This window comes from Carcharhinus amblyrhynchos, chromosome 12 (genome assembly GCF_965287045.1).
Source record: "Carcharhinus amblyrhynchos chromosome 12, sCarAmb.v2.hapA, whole genome shotgun sequence".
NCBI lineage: Eukaryota > Metazoa > Chordata > Chondrichthyes > Carcharhiniformes > Carcharhinidae > Carcharhinus > Carcharhinus amblyrhynchos.
In genome coordinates, this window is record NC_137335.1 from 16794313 (window position 1) to 16808137 (window position 13825).

Below are 13825 nucleotides of genomic sequence, written 5' to 3' on the forward strand. Positions count from 1 at the left end.
CCCTGTTCATGCTACTGAGGTTGCTCCATTTTTAGATCATCATGCTGGAAGCAGAGGTAAAAAAAAGCAACAAAATACTGTCGATACTCATAACTTGTGGATAGTAACACTGTTGGTCAGATTTCACACTATCCAAAAAACTCTGAATCCACTCCAAGGAGATAAGTTTGCCCGCAGCTGACACGTAGATAAAACAGGTCTGGACTTCTCAGATAAATGAGCCTTGCTGTTCTAACCCAAATAGAATACAAGATAAGCTGGTGATAGGGTGTATGTCAATCAGAATGACAGGGCATCAAATTTTATGCAGACTGAGAATCCTGTCACTACATGAGTAAAGGCAGATGTACTGACAAATGAACTTGTCTGGGAACTGAGATATCTCACGTGAGCCTGAGATTTGTGGTTTCATTAAAGCATTAAACAAATTGTGTATTTATTTTTGGCGCTGTGTAGTAAAGCTTGGATATTTTGTAACAAGAGTGTTGCAATAACTCCAATTGCTGTGCAATTGATTTGACAGTATAGTTCAAATTGTAACATTTAGGTATGCATATTTAAGTTTTTAAAAAAAGAGTTGACAATTGTTATCTAATCTCAGGATAACGTTAGCACTTGAGTTTCACCATTGAAAATTTGTACTCATTTGAACCCAAGTCTGTTGCCAACAATGTGAATGTACACAGGCTAGCCGACAGTTAGACTTCCCATTGCATTATGTTCTTGTCACTATGTGTGAATAAAAATTGGTATTTGTATTGTCTCCTGCAACAGGGACTTTGTCCCTGTAATTTCTTTGTGAACATTTGTGAAGTTCTAACTATGCACAAAATTCCAGATAGTTATATGAGTGTGAGGAGATCCCAGATTGTGGCTTGAAAATAGAAGGCACACACAATCATGAGGTGTACATGAGAAAAAGGAAAATGGAGATCCTAGGGCAGTATTGGAAGATTACAAGAACAGGTCAATGCTGGGAATTCTGCAACCAGTAACTCACCTCCTGACTCTCCAAAGCCTGCTCACCACCTGCAAGACACAAGCTTGGAGTGTGATGGAAGACTTGCCTACTTCCTGGATGAGTGCAGCTTCAATAACACTCATGAAGCTTAACAACATTTAGGACAAAGCTCCTTTAGTTCAATCACCACCCCATCCACCACCTTAAATATCAACTTTCTCCATAACCGGTGCATACTAACATCTGTGTAGACCATCCACAGGATGCACTGCAGTAACTTACTGAGACTCCTTTGACAGCAGCTTTCAAACTCGTGGACTATACCACCAAAATGAAAAAGGTCAGCAGATACATGGGAACACCAACACTCAAGTTTCCCACCAAGTCACACATCATGCTAACTTGAAACTATATCTCCATTCCTTCACTACCACTAGGTCAATTCCTGGAATTTCCTTCCTAGAACCACTGTAGTGTACTACACCATATGTATTGTAATGATTCAAAAAGGTAACTCACCACCACCTTCTTAGGGACAGTTGGGGACGAAAAATAAATGCTGCCCTTGTCAACAAAAGTCACTGAATCGAGTGCTACAGACAGAAGGGGGATTACTTTAAACAGCCCTGATTTCTCCTCTCACTACCCATCTGTAAACAGAAAGATGTTTTTGACTTTTGATTCCCCCTTAATAAGTGGTAGTGTATTTTCTCCAACCTTTAGCTTTGGAATGTTCCAATCTTCTATGCATAACTTGCACAGCAACCCAAGATGAGATAAAAGCAAAAGGTTGGTTTATTTCACTCACAAACACAAAACATGAGAATAGGGTTTCAAAACATCCACCCCTTTTGCACTCATGCAATGAAAGAGAATTAAGGGAATGAAAGAGGTGCAGGGCCAGACCATAATAACAGTACAAGTTTATGTGAGTTTAGAATCAAAAGGCTAATGGAGGGTTTTTTCAGCGAGTAAGTTAATTGACTTTTACAGGGTAATCAATCTTTGCAGAAGTGAGACTTCCACAAGGAGAGATGACATGTAGTATTGAATTAGGCTTGAAGACACCAGCTTCAATATTCTAGTAGTTGACAGTGCAAATGAGGGCTAGATGATTGTACCTGGACAAAGCTTCTTCTGCTGTTACCTGTTTGATAGTAAGATCAGTAAGAAGTCTCACAACACCAGGTTAAAGTCCAATAGATTTATTTGGCAGCACTAACTTTTGGAGTCTCAGGCTCCTTCATCAGGTGAGTGAGGAATTGTGTTCTCAAACAGGTCATAATACAGACACTCAATACATAATACTCAATTTACAAGATAATGGTTGGAATGTGAGTCTTACAGGTAATCAAGTCTTAAAGGTACAAACAACATGAGTGGCGAGAGGTCCAAGCACAGGTTAAAGAGATGTGTATTGTCTCCAGCCAGGACAGTTCGTGAGATTTTGCAAGCCCAGGCAAGTCATGGGGGTTATAGATAGTGTGACATGAACCCAAGATCCCGGTTGAAGCCGTCCTCATGTGTGCAGAACTTGGCTATCAGTTTCTGCTCAGCGATTCTGAGTTGTTGTGCATTGCCTGGGCTTGCAAAATCTCACTAACTGTCCTGGCTGGAGACAATACACATCTCTTTAACCAGTGCTTGGCCCTCTCTCCACTCACGTTGCCTGTACCTTTAAGACTTGATTACCTGTAAGACTCGCTTTCCAACCATTATCTTGTAAATTGAGTTTGTGTCTGTACATGACCTGTTTGCGAACACAAGTCCTCACTCACCTGATGAAGGTGCCTGAGACTCCGCAAGCTAGTGCTACCAAATAAACCTGTTGGACTTTAACCTGGTATTGTGAGACTACTTATTGTGCTTACCCCAGTCCAACGCCGGTATCTCCATATGATACTAAGATGGCAGACAGAAACACGACGCTGCCTGCAGTCCTGTTCTCATCAGAGGTCAAACAGTGACTGATGACAAGATCCAAACCTTGTTAATGAAAGGAATTTAGACGGGTGGCATGTTAGCACAGTGGTTAGCACTGCTGCTTCACAGCTCCAGGGACCTGGGTTCCATTCCCAGCTCGGGTCACTGTCTGTGTGGAGTTTGCACATTCTCCTAGTGTCTGTGTGAGTTTCCTCTGGGTGCTCCGGTTTTCTCCCACAGTCCAAAGATGTGCGGGTTAGTTTGATTGACCATGCTAAAATTCCCCCTTAGTGTCCTGGGATGTGTAGGTTAGAGGGATCAGCAGGTAAATGTGTAGGGATATGGGGATAGGGCCTGGATGGGATTGTGGTTGGTGCAGATTCAATGGGCTGAAGGGCCCGTTTCTGCACTGTAGGGTTCTATGTTCTAACTCAGCCCAAGTGTGATAGTTTTGGGTTGACTAATGAGGCCCTTTGATGAAACCCACTGTGTTTTGGAGCAGGTAACGATTGGACCATTAATCCCATCTTGAATATTGCAATTCACAAACAGCTGCCTTGTCTTTGGAGAGGCAGTTTCTCTGGTCGCCAGAATTGTTCTTTATAAATGCAAAGAATCTTTGTGTAGCTCCAAGCAGGGGCATTAGCACCTGGTTTCTGGTTTCTCTGAAGGCTAGAAATTCCTCTGGTATGAGTCATGGCTAGTCATGGTAAAGCCTTGTCAATTTTATAAAATAAAAATGATAATTTTTACAGATTAGTTCGGTTGATGTAAACATGTATTTATTTTCTTCCCCATCTCAACTGGGATAAGGGAGAATTTTAAAACAGTAAGTAAAGCACTAAGAATATTACATTTAGACTCATGTGAGATTTCCAGCCTTGGGTGGTCCAATGAACATGAAACTAATCATTTTTAGTGATGCTTGACATGCTAACCTTCCTAAAGGGTACTCTAGTGGAATTTATTGGATTTCTATGAGGGTGTGACTAGTGCGGTAGACAGAGGGGAACCGGTGGATGTGGTGTTTCTAGATTTTCAAAAGGCCTTTGATAAGCTGCCTCACAAAAGGTTGCTACAGAAGGTTAGGGTGCACGGAGTTGGGGGTAAGGTGTTAGCGTAGATAGAGGATTGGTTGTCTAATAGGAGGCAGAGAGTTGATATCAATGGGGGCTATTCTGATTGACGGTTGGTGACTGGTGGAGTGCCGCAGGGATCGGTGCTGGGGCCTCAGCTATTTACCATTTATATAGATGATCTGGAGGAGGGGGCTGAGTGTAGGGTGACGAAATTTGTTGATGACACGAAGATGAGTGGAAAAGCAAATTGTGCGGAGGGTGTGGAAAGTCTGCAGAGGAATCTGGATAGGCTGAGCGAGTGGGCGAGGACCTGGCAGATGGAGTATAATGTTAGTAAGTGTGAGGTTATCCACTTTGGCAGAAATAATAGTAGGAGGGATTACTATTTAAAGGGCGAAAAGGTGCAGCATGCTACGGTGCAGAGGGACCTTGGTGTCCTTGTGCATGAGTCGCAAAAACCCAGTCTGCAAGTGCAGCAGGTGATCAAGAAGGCAAATGGAATGCTGGCCTTTATAGCGAGGGGGATAGAATATAAACGCAGGGAGGTCTTGCTGCAACTGTACAGGGTACTGGTGAAGCCGCAGCTGGAGTACTGTGTGCAGTTTTGGTCGCCGCACTTGCGCAAGGATATTTTGGCCTTGGAAGGAGTGCAGAGGAGGTTCACTCGACTGATACTGGAGATGAGGGGGTTGGACTATGAAGAGAGACTAAATAGACTGGGTCTGTACTCGCTGGAGTTTAGAAGGATGAGGGGGGATCTTATAGAAATGTATAAGATAATGAAAGGGATGGATAGGGTAGAGGTAGAGAGATTCTTCCCGCTTAAAAAGGATAGCAGAACTAGAGGGCACAGCCTCAAGATGGGGGGGGGGGGCGCAGTTTAGATCGGAGTTGAGGAGGAACTTCTTCACTCAAAGGGTGGTGAATCTCTGGAATTCTCTGCCCGTTGAAGTGGTGGAGGCTACCTCGCTAAATATATTTAAGTCACAGGTAGATAGGCTTTTGACAGACAAGGGAATTAAGGGTTATGGGGAGAAAGCAGGAAAGTGGAACTGATCCACTTCAGATCAGCCATGATCTTATTGAATGGCGGGGCAGGCTTGAAGGGCTAGATGGCCTACTCCTGCTCCTATTTCTTATGTTCTTATGTTCTTAGTGCAGTGTGTTTCATAATATTTCTGATTAGTGATAAAATGTTGTCTTTTATCTTGCAAAGCTAAGAAAATAAAAAGGGTTGTTAAAAGTACTTTAGCTGCCAGAAAACTCTTGTGGAGGCAGTGGATATGAAACTCTCTTTGTCAAAAGTTTTAAGTGAGGTTCTGCACAATGGATGTAGTGAAGAAAATTGAATATTGTGTAGATAATTGTTTCTTTTGAGATAATGTACATGCGACACAAAGTGCGAGTGAAAAAAACGTACATTGATCTAGCTGGTTTGAAATACATGCCAGAGAAAGGAAATCTCTAAAATTAGATGGGCAATGCAAGATATTACTGCCAAACTATTTTACAAAAAGAAAAGCATGTACAAATAAATTGTTATGGGTCCTTGGGGAGGGGCGCCACACAATATTTCTACGCCACACAATATTTCTACAGCGTATAGAAATCTTTGATTTAATTTCTTTTTAAATTTTGTTTGTACATATATTTTTCTTATTTAAAGATAAGGGAATTTATTAATTCTACATTAATTTTATGCAAATGATGAATGTTCACAAGTGATTCCCTTGTGTCCTTATATAAAAAACATTGAAACGTTGGTTGTTGGATGGGGAGGTGCAAGTTTGTAATATGTATCTCTGTAAATTAGTTATCATAAAGTTGCAATAGATTGCCTCACATGCTATCCTTCACCAGCTGCACTTCTTGATTATAACAGCATGAACATGACAAGCACCATACATCAAAGATATATTCGGTCCTTTGTGAATATGAAAGCAAGTGTGTGCATTGCTCTGTGGGTGATTGCTTGATAACACTCACCTCACTCTCCAAAATATGTTCATTAGGAGCCATTAGATCAAATGAGTTTTCTTTCTCAACAACAACAGGGAGCTGAAATTAACGTAAAATATATTATTGACTAAAGTTTATCAGCTATGTGATTTAATCCACTGAAAAGAAGGGCAGAAGAATTCCACCACTTCTTATATTTAGTTCTGAATAGTTTTTCTTTAAATTACTGGACTGTATGTCTATGTGTGAAGCAAATACATATATCACGACAGTAACATTTTCATAAAAGGCCAATGGATCATACACCCTACTCTTCAAAACTTCCCATCAATGTAGGAAAAAGTGCAGTTATGGACTTTGGTAGGAAGAATAAAAGAGTTGAATATTATTTAAATGGAGAAAGACTGCAGAAAGCTGCACCACAGAGGAAATTGGGGGTCCTTGTGCATAAACCACAGTTTTGGCCCGCTTATCTGAGCAAAGATATACTGGCATTGGTGGCAGTCCAGAGAACGTTCATTAGGTTGATCCTGGATACGGAGGGATTTTCTTTTGAGGAGAGGGTGAGTAGGTTGGGCCTTGGTAAGACCACTCCGAAGTACTGTGTACAGTTTTGACCTACTCATTTGAAAAAAAAGATGTAACTATGTTAGAAGAGAAGGTTTGTTCCTGGGATGAAGGGCTTATTCTATGAAGAAAGGTTGAACATTTTGGGCCTATACTGCTTGAAGTTTAGGTGAATAACAGATGATCTTATTGAAAAATATAAAGTCCTAAGAGGACTTAACAGAGTGGATACCAGGAGGCTGTTTCTCTTGTGGGGGAGACTAAAACCAGGGAACACAGTTTAAGAATAAGAGGCTATGCTTACTCTCAGAGAATCATTAACATGTCAAATTCTCTCAAATTCTCTTCTCCAGAGAGCAATGAGTCATTCAACTTTTTCAAGGCAGAGTTAGACAGAGTTTTGACAGACAAGAGTCAAAGGTTATTGAAGGGAAGTCAGAGAAGTGGAGTAGAGACCAGCCAGATCAGTGATGATTCCTACAGAATGATGAAGCAGGCTCAAAGGGCCCAATGACCCACTCCTAATTCCTAAGTTTATATGTTCTTTATTCATAACCCAATGTCCAATAGAGAAACCATACATACTGATCCTTGAATCTAATACCCCCTCAGTGGAAAAATTGTATCCCTGTTCAGGAGAGTGCATGGAGAATCACTAATGCAGCTTTAATGACGTTTGAGATAACTTGTCTGCATCTATCATTACTACAGGACTGGCAATCACTGTCCCCAACACACATGCCTGGGCAAGTCAGAACACAGTTGCACATTCTGTTTCACAACAGTAGTTGTCACAGAACAATGCTGTCTGCTGCAGGTTGACATGCAGACAACATGTGCCATAGAGCAGCTCTCTCCTTATTTTAAAGAAGTTAAAATAATAAACAGGGGGATACAGAAGACATATGTTAAGAGTGTATAAGCCAATTCTATTGTTTGGAATGTATACCTGAGAATTCATAAATCATTAGTCTCACCGTTTGTTCTCAGGTATTACATAGAACATAGAACATAGAACACTATAGCACAAACAGGCCCTTCGACCCACAAGTTGCGCCATTCATATCCATACCTACCAGGCCATAGAACTATCTGTAACTCCCAATCCCATTAAATCCCATGTACTCATCCAGAAGTCTTTTAAAAAACCCCAGCGAGTTCGCCTCTACCACCGATGGCAGCCGATTCCACTTACTCACCACCCTCTGAGTGAAAAACTTACCCCTAACATCTCCTCTGTACTTGCTTCCCTGCACCTTAAACCTGTGTCCTCTTGTAGCGACCATTTCAGCCCTGGGAAATAGCCTCCGAGAATCCACCCTATCTATTCCTTTCAACATTTTATAAACCTCTATCAGGCCGCCTCTGAACCTTCGTCTCTCCAGGAAGAAGAGACCTAGCTCCCTCAACCTATCTTCATAAGGCATGCCTCCCAATCCAGGCAACATCCTTGTAAATCTCCTCTGCACTTTCTCAATAGCTTCCACATCCTTCCTGTAGTGAGGCGACCAGAACTGCACACAGTACTCCAAGTGGGGTCTGATAAGGGTCTTATAAAGTTGCAGCATTACCTCCCGACTCCTAAACTCAATCCCTCGATTAATGAAGGCCAGTACACCATACACCTTCTTGACCACATCCTCCACCTGCGAGGCCAATTTCAGAGTCCTATGGACCTGGACCCCAAGATCCTTCTGCTCCTCAACACTGCTAAGACTCCTACCCTTGATATTGGACTCTTTCATCCCAATGGTCCTGCCAAAATGGACCACTACACATTTATCTGTGTTGACGTCCATCTGCCACTTCTCCGCCCAGTCTTGCATCCTATCTATGTCACGCTGCAACTTCTGACATCCCTCCAGACTATCCACAACACCACTAACCTTCGTATTGTCGGTGAACTTACTAACCCATCCCTCCACTTCCTCATCCAGGTCATTTATGAAAATGACAAACAGCAAAGGTCCTAGAACAGATCCCTGGGGCACTCCACTGGTGACCGACCTCCATGCAGAAAAAGACCCATCCACAACCACTCTCTGCCTTCTGCAGGCAAGCCAGTTCTGGATCCACAAGGCCAAAGCCCCTTGGATCCCATGCCCTCTCACCTTCTCAAGAAGTCTTGCATGGGGGACCTTATCAAACACCTTGCTGAAGTCCATGTAAACCACATCCACCACTCTTCCCTCGTCAATGTGTTCAGTCACATTTTCAAAGAACTCAACTAAGCTCGTAAGGCATGACCTGCCCTTGACAAAGCCGTGCTGACTATTTCTGATCATTTTAAACTTCTCTAAATGCTCAAATAATCCTGTCCCTCAGAATCCTCTCCATCAACTTACCAACCACTGACGACAGACTCACCGGTCAGTAATTTCCTGGGCTATCCCTGTTCCCTTTCTTGAAAATAGGAACCACCTAAAGAATTACAGAAACAGCGCATATGAGACTGACCTTCTCCGTGATGAATTCAAAAGGACGTTTCCAAGTGTGAACTTTCAGAGAGGGTGGCAGTTCAATCTTCCCCTCTGGATCCTCAAATAATGCCTATGAGAAAATTAGATATTCAAAGGTACACCAAAGGAAAAAGTGTTATAGTCTGAGCAAGCAAGAGGAACAGTACACCCAAGTGCTGACATCTCTGCTTCTTGGCACAACTTAGCCTTCTCTACATTTTAATTATCATGAAAATTCCTCGGGTGCAGATTATTTATCCGATCAGCAGAATCACTGCCATTCTGTTTTTGGGTTGCCATTCATTTTTTTGGCTAAAGATTGCTGACAATTGCAGGAGGGAGACCATTAGCACTCAGAGTGAGTATGGGAGTATACAAGCCCATTTAATGAGTATTTAAACATTAAATTATGCCTCTTTTCTACTTCTGCATTTGGTGCTGGGTTTGAGATCTTGAGTAGATGGGGATTGGGGTGGTGGGACGGGTGTCAATGCTGTGTGAACCTTCCCTTGCATGAGTTGTTGATTGTGTCCTGCCATTTACACTACAAATAACACACTTTTCCAATGTCAAAGGATGTGCTCTTCTATTGAGCATGATGATGTTTCTTTTCATACAGCCCTACTTTTGGACCGAATGCCAAGAGCATGAGAGTTCCTCTGAAGCTGTTAACTTCATTTGCTCATATCAAAAACATGACAGTCAGATATTGGTCAACTGTACTTGTAATGTTTCCATGAAGAAGCTTGGCTGCATTCCAGGCTGAAGACTCACATAATATTTCTCCCTTGACCTATTTAAGTGACATTTTTCTGGATTTAGATCATGCAAACTCTAAAAAGGTACATATGAGATCAATCAAGTCATATTTATAAATTACTTAACCAGATTTTGAAACCTTTTCAAACTGAGGGGCAGCTGGGGAAAAGGAAGTAAGGTGATGTATTATTGGTAAGCAAAGTTTGATTCAGCTATCAGGGGTGATTCTGAAAGTAGAACTGATTTCACTGTACCTTATCCATCCAGGTGAATAGTTCAACTGACTCCCTGGTGAATTTATTAAAGCTTTTAAAAATAGGAACTTCTGCCTTCCTAATGGAAATTCATGCTCAATTATTCTCAACATTTTAAAAAGAAAATCACCAGCAGCATTTCACAACTCAGTTTTCATTCGTCAAAGAAACACAAACATTCAAATTTGGCAAATGGGTCATCTCTTCTTTGAAAGATATGGACTTGTCCTCAATGCAGTTAAATGTTGTAACCTGTCTCAGTTAATTATGCCTGATGGATGGAGGAATCACAGTAATATTGTACATGCTTTCATCTTGGTATAACAACATCTCAAAATGTCATCTTTGATTGCTGTTATGCTTGGAGTGAGTTTGTCACTCCTGCAAGCAAATCTGATGCCGAGAAGGGGCTGACTGAAAGGCCTGCCTTGATTCACTGTGACTTCTTCCCAGTTGTTTGTTTACATTTTATACTTTCTAGATCCTTGCCCTCCTGACCTCCACCCACTCCACCTACCAACTCAATGCCAACTCAAACCTCCCACCCACCTCCCACGTCACCTTCCCTTCCCCATATTAACTCAATGCCAATGTTTGTTCTCCACCCACCTCACCCCCATTGGCCCATCATACCATCTTTGCCAACTCAAGGTCTTTCGATGACCATATCCTTTGGGTTACCATTGACTAAAAACTCAACTGGGCTCGCCTTGGGTTTGGAAGGTCCTTAGACAGCACCTTCCAAACCCACAACCATTTCCATCTAGGACAAGGTTGCAGATACGTGGGAACACCACAAGTTCCCCTCCAAGCCACTTACCATCCTGACATGGAAATATATCGCTGTTCCTTCCCAGTCACTGAGTCAAAATCCTGAATTCCCTCACTGATGGTGTTGTGAGTTAACCCACAGCACGTGACTGTAGCATTTCAAGAAGGTAGCTGACCACCACCTTCTCAAAAGCAACTGAGGATGGGCAAAATATGCTGGCTATGATGTTTATATCCCACTAATGAATGAAAGAAAACTCACCCAGTATACACCATTTACAAAACCAATGAGCCTTACAGTGACAATAACATGCTTGAAACTGCTCAGAAAATACCCATTTATAATTCTTTGTGGAAAAAGTCTGGTGTTCCTATGATCTTATAACAGTCCATCAAACAAATCAGTAAAGGATTAGTAACTTGGATTTTAGACATTTCACATTTCTTAATACAAAGAACAAAGAACAACACAGCACGGGAAACAGGCCCTTCGGCCCAACGAGCCCGCGCCACCATCTTAACAATGTGTTTTTCCTCCTCCACCCTTGACCCATGTCTATGTTTATGGTACCCCCATTGGAAACCAGATTAAGGGGAGAATAATTTAGAGACAATTTGTTACACCAATCAGCTTAAGAGCACATCTTTGGGGTGTGGGAGGAAACCGGAGCACCAGGAGGAAACCCACACAACCACAGGGAGAATGCACAAACCCCCACAGACACTGGCCCAAATCCATGTATCTGCATAGCAAACAGTGATAGTCACTGAGCTGTTGTGGTGCCCATCTGCTGGTCCAGTTTTAAGCATACACAAACGACGCGAAGTACTAGGCTACTCTCGAAACACCCAAGAGCAGCCCACGCACGACCCACCGTGTGCATGCCCCTCGTTAGACAACAAGGTGGACCGACACACCTGCGGAGTAAAAGAGAAAAACATCAACACATGTAACAGTCGTTTTCCAGGAACGTCCCGAGGCTCTGATCCTTATTTAAAACAGTCTCCTATAACCCTCCATCCCTATTTCGCTCATGTGTCTATCTAAGTAAACCTTAGACAAGTCCAGCAAGCCTGCCTCCACCACCTTACTTGGCAATGCATCCCATACCCCCACGACCCTCTGTGAAAAACCTCCCTCTAGCATCCAAATTATACCTCTCCTCCCATGGCCCCTCGTGATATTTGTCTCCAATCTAGGAAAAAGCCTGCCACTGTTTACTCTATCTATACCCTTCATTATTTTATACACTTCTATTAGATCCCCCCTCAATCTCTGTCTTTCTAAGGAAAACAGCCCCAATTTACCCAATCTTTCCTCATAACCCAGTCCTTCCATACCAGGCAGCATCCTGGTAAACCTCCTCTGCACTCTCTCCAGGGTCTCCACGTCCTTCTGGTGGTAAGGTGACCAGAACTGGACGCAGTACTCCAAATGTGGTCTAACCAACGTTCTGTACAACTGCAGCATTAGATGCCAGCTCTTGTACTCTATACCCCTTCCTATAAAGGCTAGCATACCACAAGCTTTCTTCGCAACCTTCTCCACCTGTGTTGCCACCTTCAAAGACTTGTGCACTTGCACTCCCAGGTCCCTCTGTATTTCTATACTCTTAATAGGTCTACCCTTTATCATGTAACTCCCCTCTACATTATTCCTTCCAAAATGCATCACCTCGCATTTATGAGGATTAAATTCCATCTGCCATTTATCTGCCCAATATACCAGCCTATCTATATCCTGCTGTGTCGCCTGACACTCCTCCTCACTGTCCACCAATCCTGCCATCTTTGTGTCATCTGCAAACTTGCTGATCACACCACGTACGCCCTCTTCCAAGTCATTTATATATATTATGAATAGAAGAGGTCCCAGGACTAATCTATTGCAAATAAACATTGACTTATAATCACATAAAGATGGAAGTCAAGCATGCATGCAGTTTGCAGGCTTATCTAGCACCAGCAAAGATTTGGAGTGCCAGAAATGGAGGCAAGAATTCTTGAGGCCCCTCTGCCATTTCTTTTGGCATGCTTGAACATCCATATAGAAATTATACTGCTCGCAACGTATAGTTTTTCGCCTATGTCTCTGCTTCAATGCATTTATTCTGTAGTTTTAATCTCCAGGAAGTAGTGATATTTTTGCCGTCTGTTTAGGTAGCAGAAAGTTGGCATCTTACACATAATCCAATAATTTAATTTACCATGATCAGAGTTAATTCCTGGACCCAGACTAAGCTTATTTAAAACAGAATAGAGTAACAAAGCTGTACTGTTTCTCATCTTAATTCAAGAAACATCTTCTTCATCAAGTTTTTTTACTAATTGTTCTCAGATGTGAGCATCGCATTTCACATTTATTGTGTATTCTCAGTTGCTTTTGAGCAGGGGGTGGTTCACTCTCTTTTTGAATTGCTGCAGTTTGTGTAGTGACGATATACACACTGTGCTGTTAGGGAAGTAATTCCAGGATTTTGACACAGTGACAATGAAACTGTGGTGATATGTATCCAAATCAAGATGATGTGTGACTTGGAGATGGTACTGTTCCTATGCACCTGCTATCTTTATCCATTTATCTGGTAAAGGATGCTGGCTTGGGAGATGAAATCTAAGAAGCCTTGGTGAGTTGTTGCAATGCATATTGTAGATGGCATATGGTACAACTGTGGTGCACTGGTGGTGAAATCAGTGAACATTTAAGGTGGGACATTGGCTGCCAATCAATTGGACCATATCTTAGAGGGTGTTAAACCTTTTGAACATTGTTGTAGCTGTTTCCAAGTGGAAAGTATTACATCATACTCCTGATCTTGGTGGTGGTAAAAAGACTTTGGGGAGTCAGGAGGTCAGTCATTCACTGCAGAATAGTCAACTTTGACCTCCTCTTCCGGCGTGGGGATTTGCGCAGTTTCATCCCAGGTCAATAGTGATCCCAACTTTCGTGAAAAAAACATTAGTAACCTACAAGATGTACAAGTCAGATGTAAGCATCGCATTTCACATTTATTGTGTTTCCTCAGCTTCCTTTGAGCAGGGGGTGGTTCACTCTCTTTTTGAATTGCTGCAGTTTGTGTAGTGACGATATAC

At 42.2% G+C, this 13825-nt stretch overlaps 1 protein-coding gene across 1 annotated transcript in view; it reads right to left on the minus strand.

The window, feature by feature from the left end:
* The window catches only part of adgb (androglobin), a 267020-nt gene that overhangs the window by 229032 nt on the left and 24163 nt on the right, over positions 1-13825 (minus strand). The window contains exons 3-4 of the mRNA XM_080200127.1: positions 8947-9039; positions 5950-6021 (exon numbers count right to left, since the gene is read on the minus strand). Of these exons, the coding sequence (XP_080056253.1) occupies positions 5950-6021; positions 8947-9039 (165 nt within the window). The remainder of the gene's footprint in view (positions 1-5949; positions 6022-8946; positions 9040-13825) is intronic.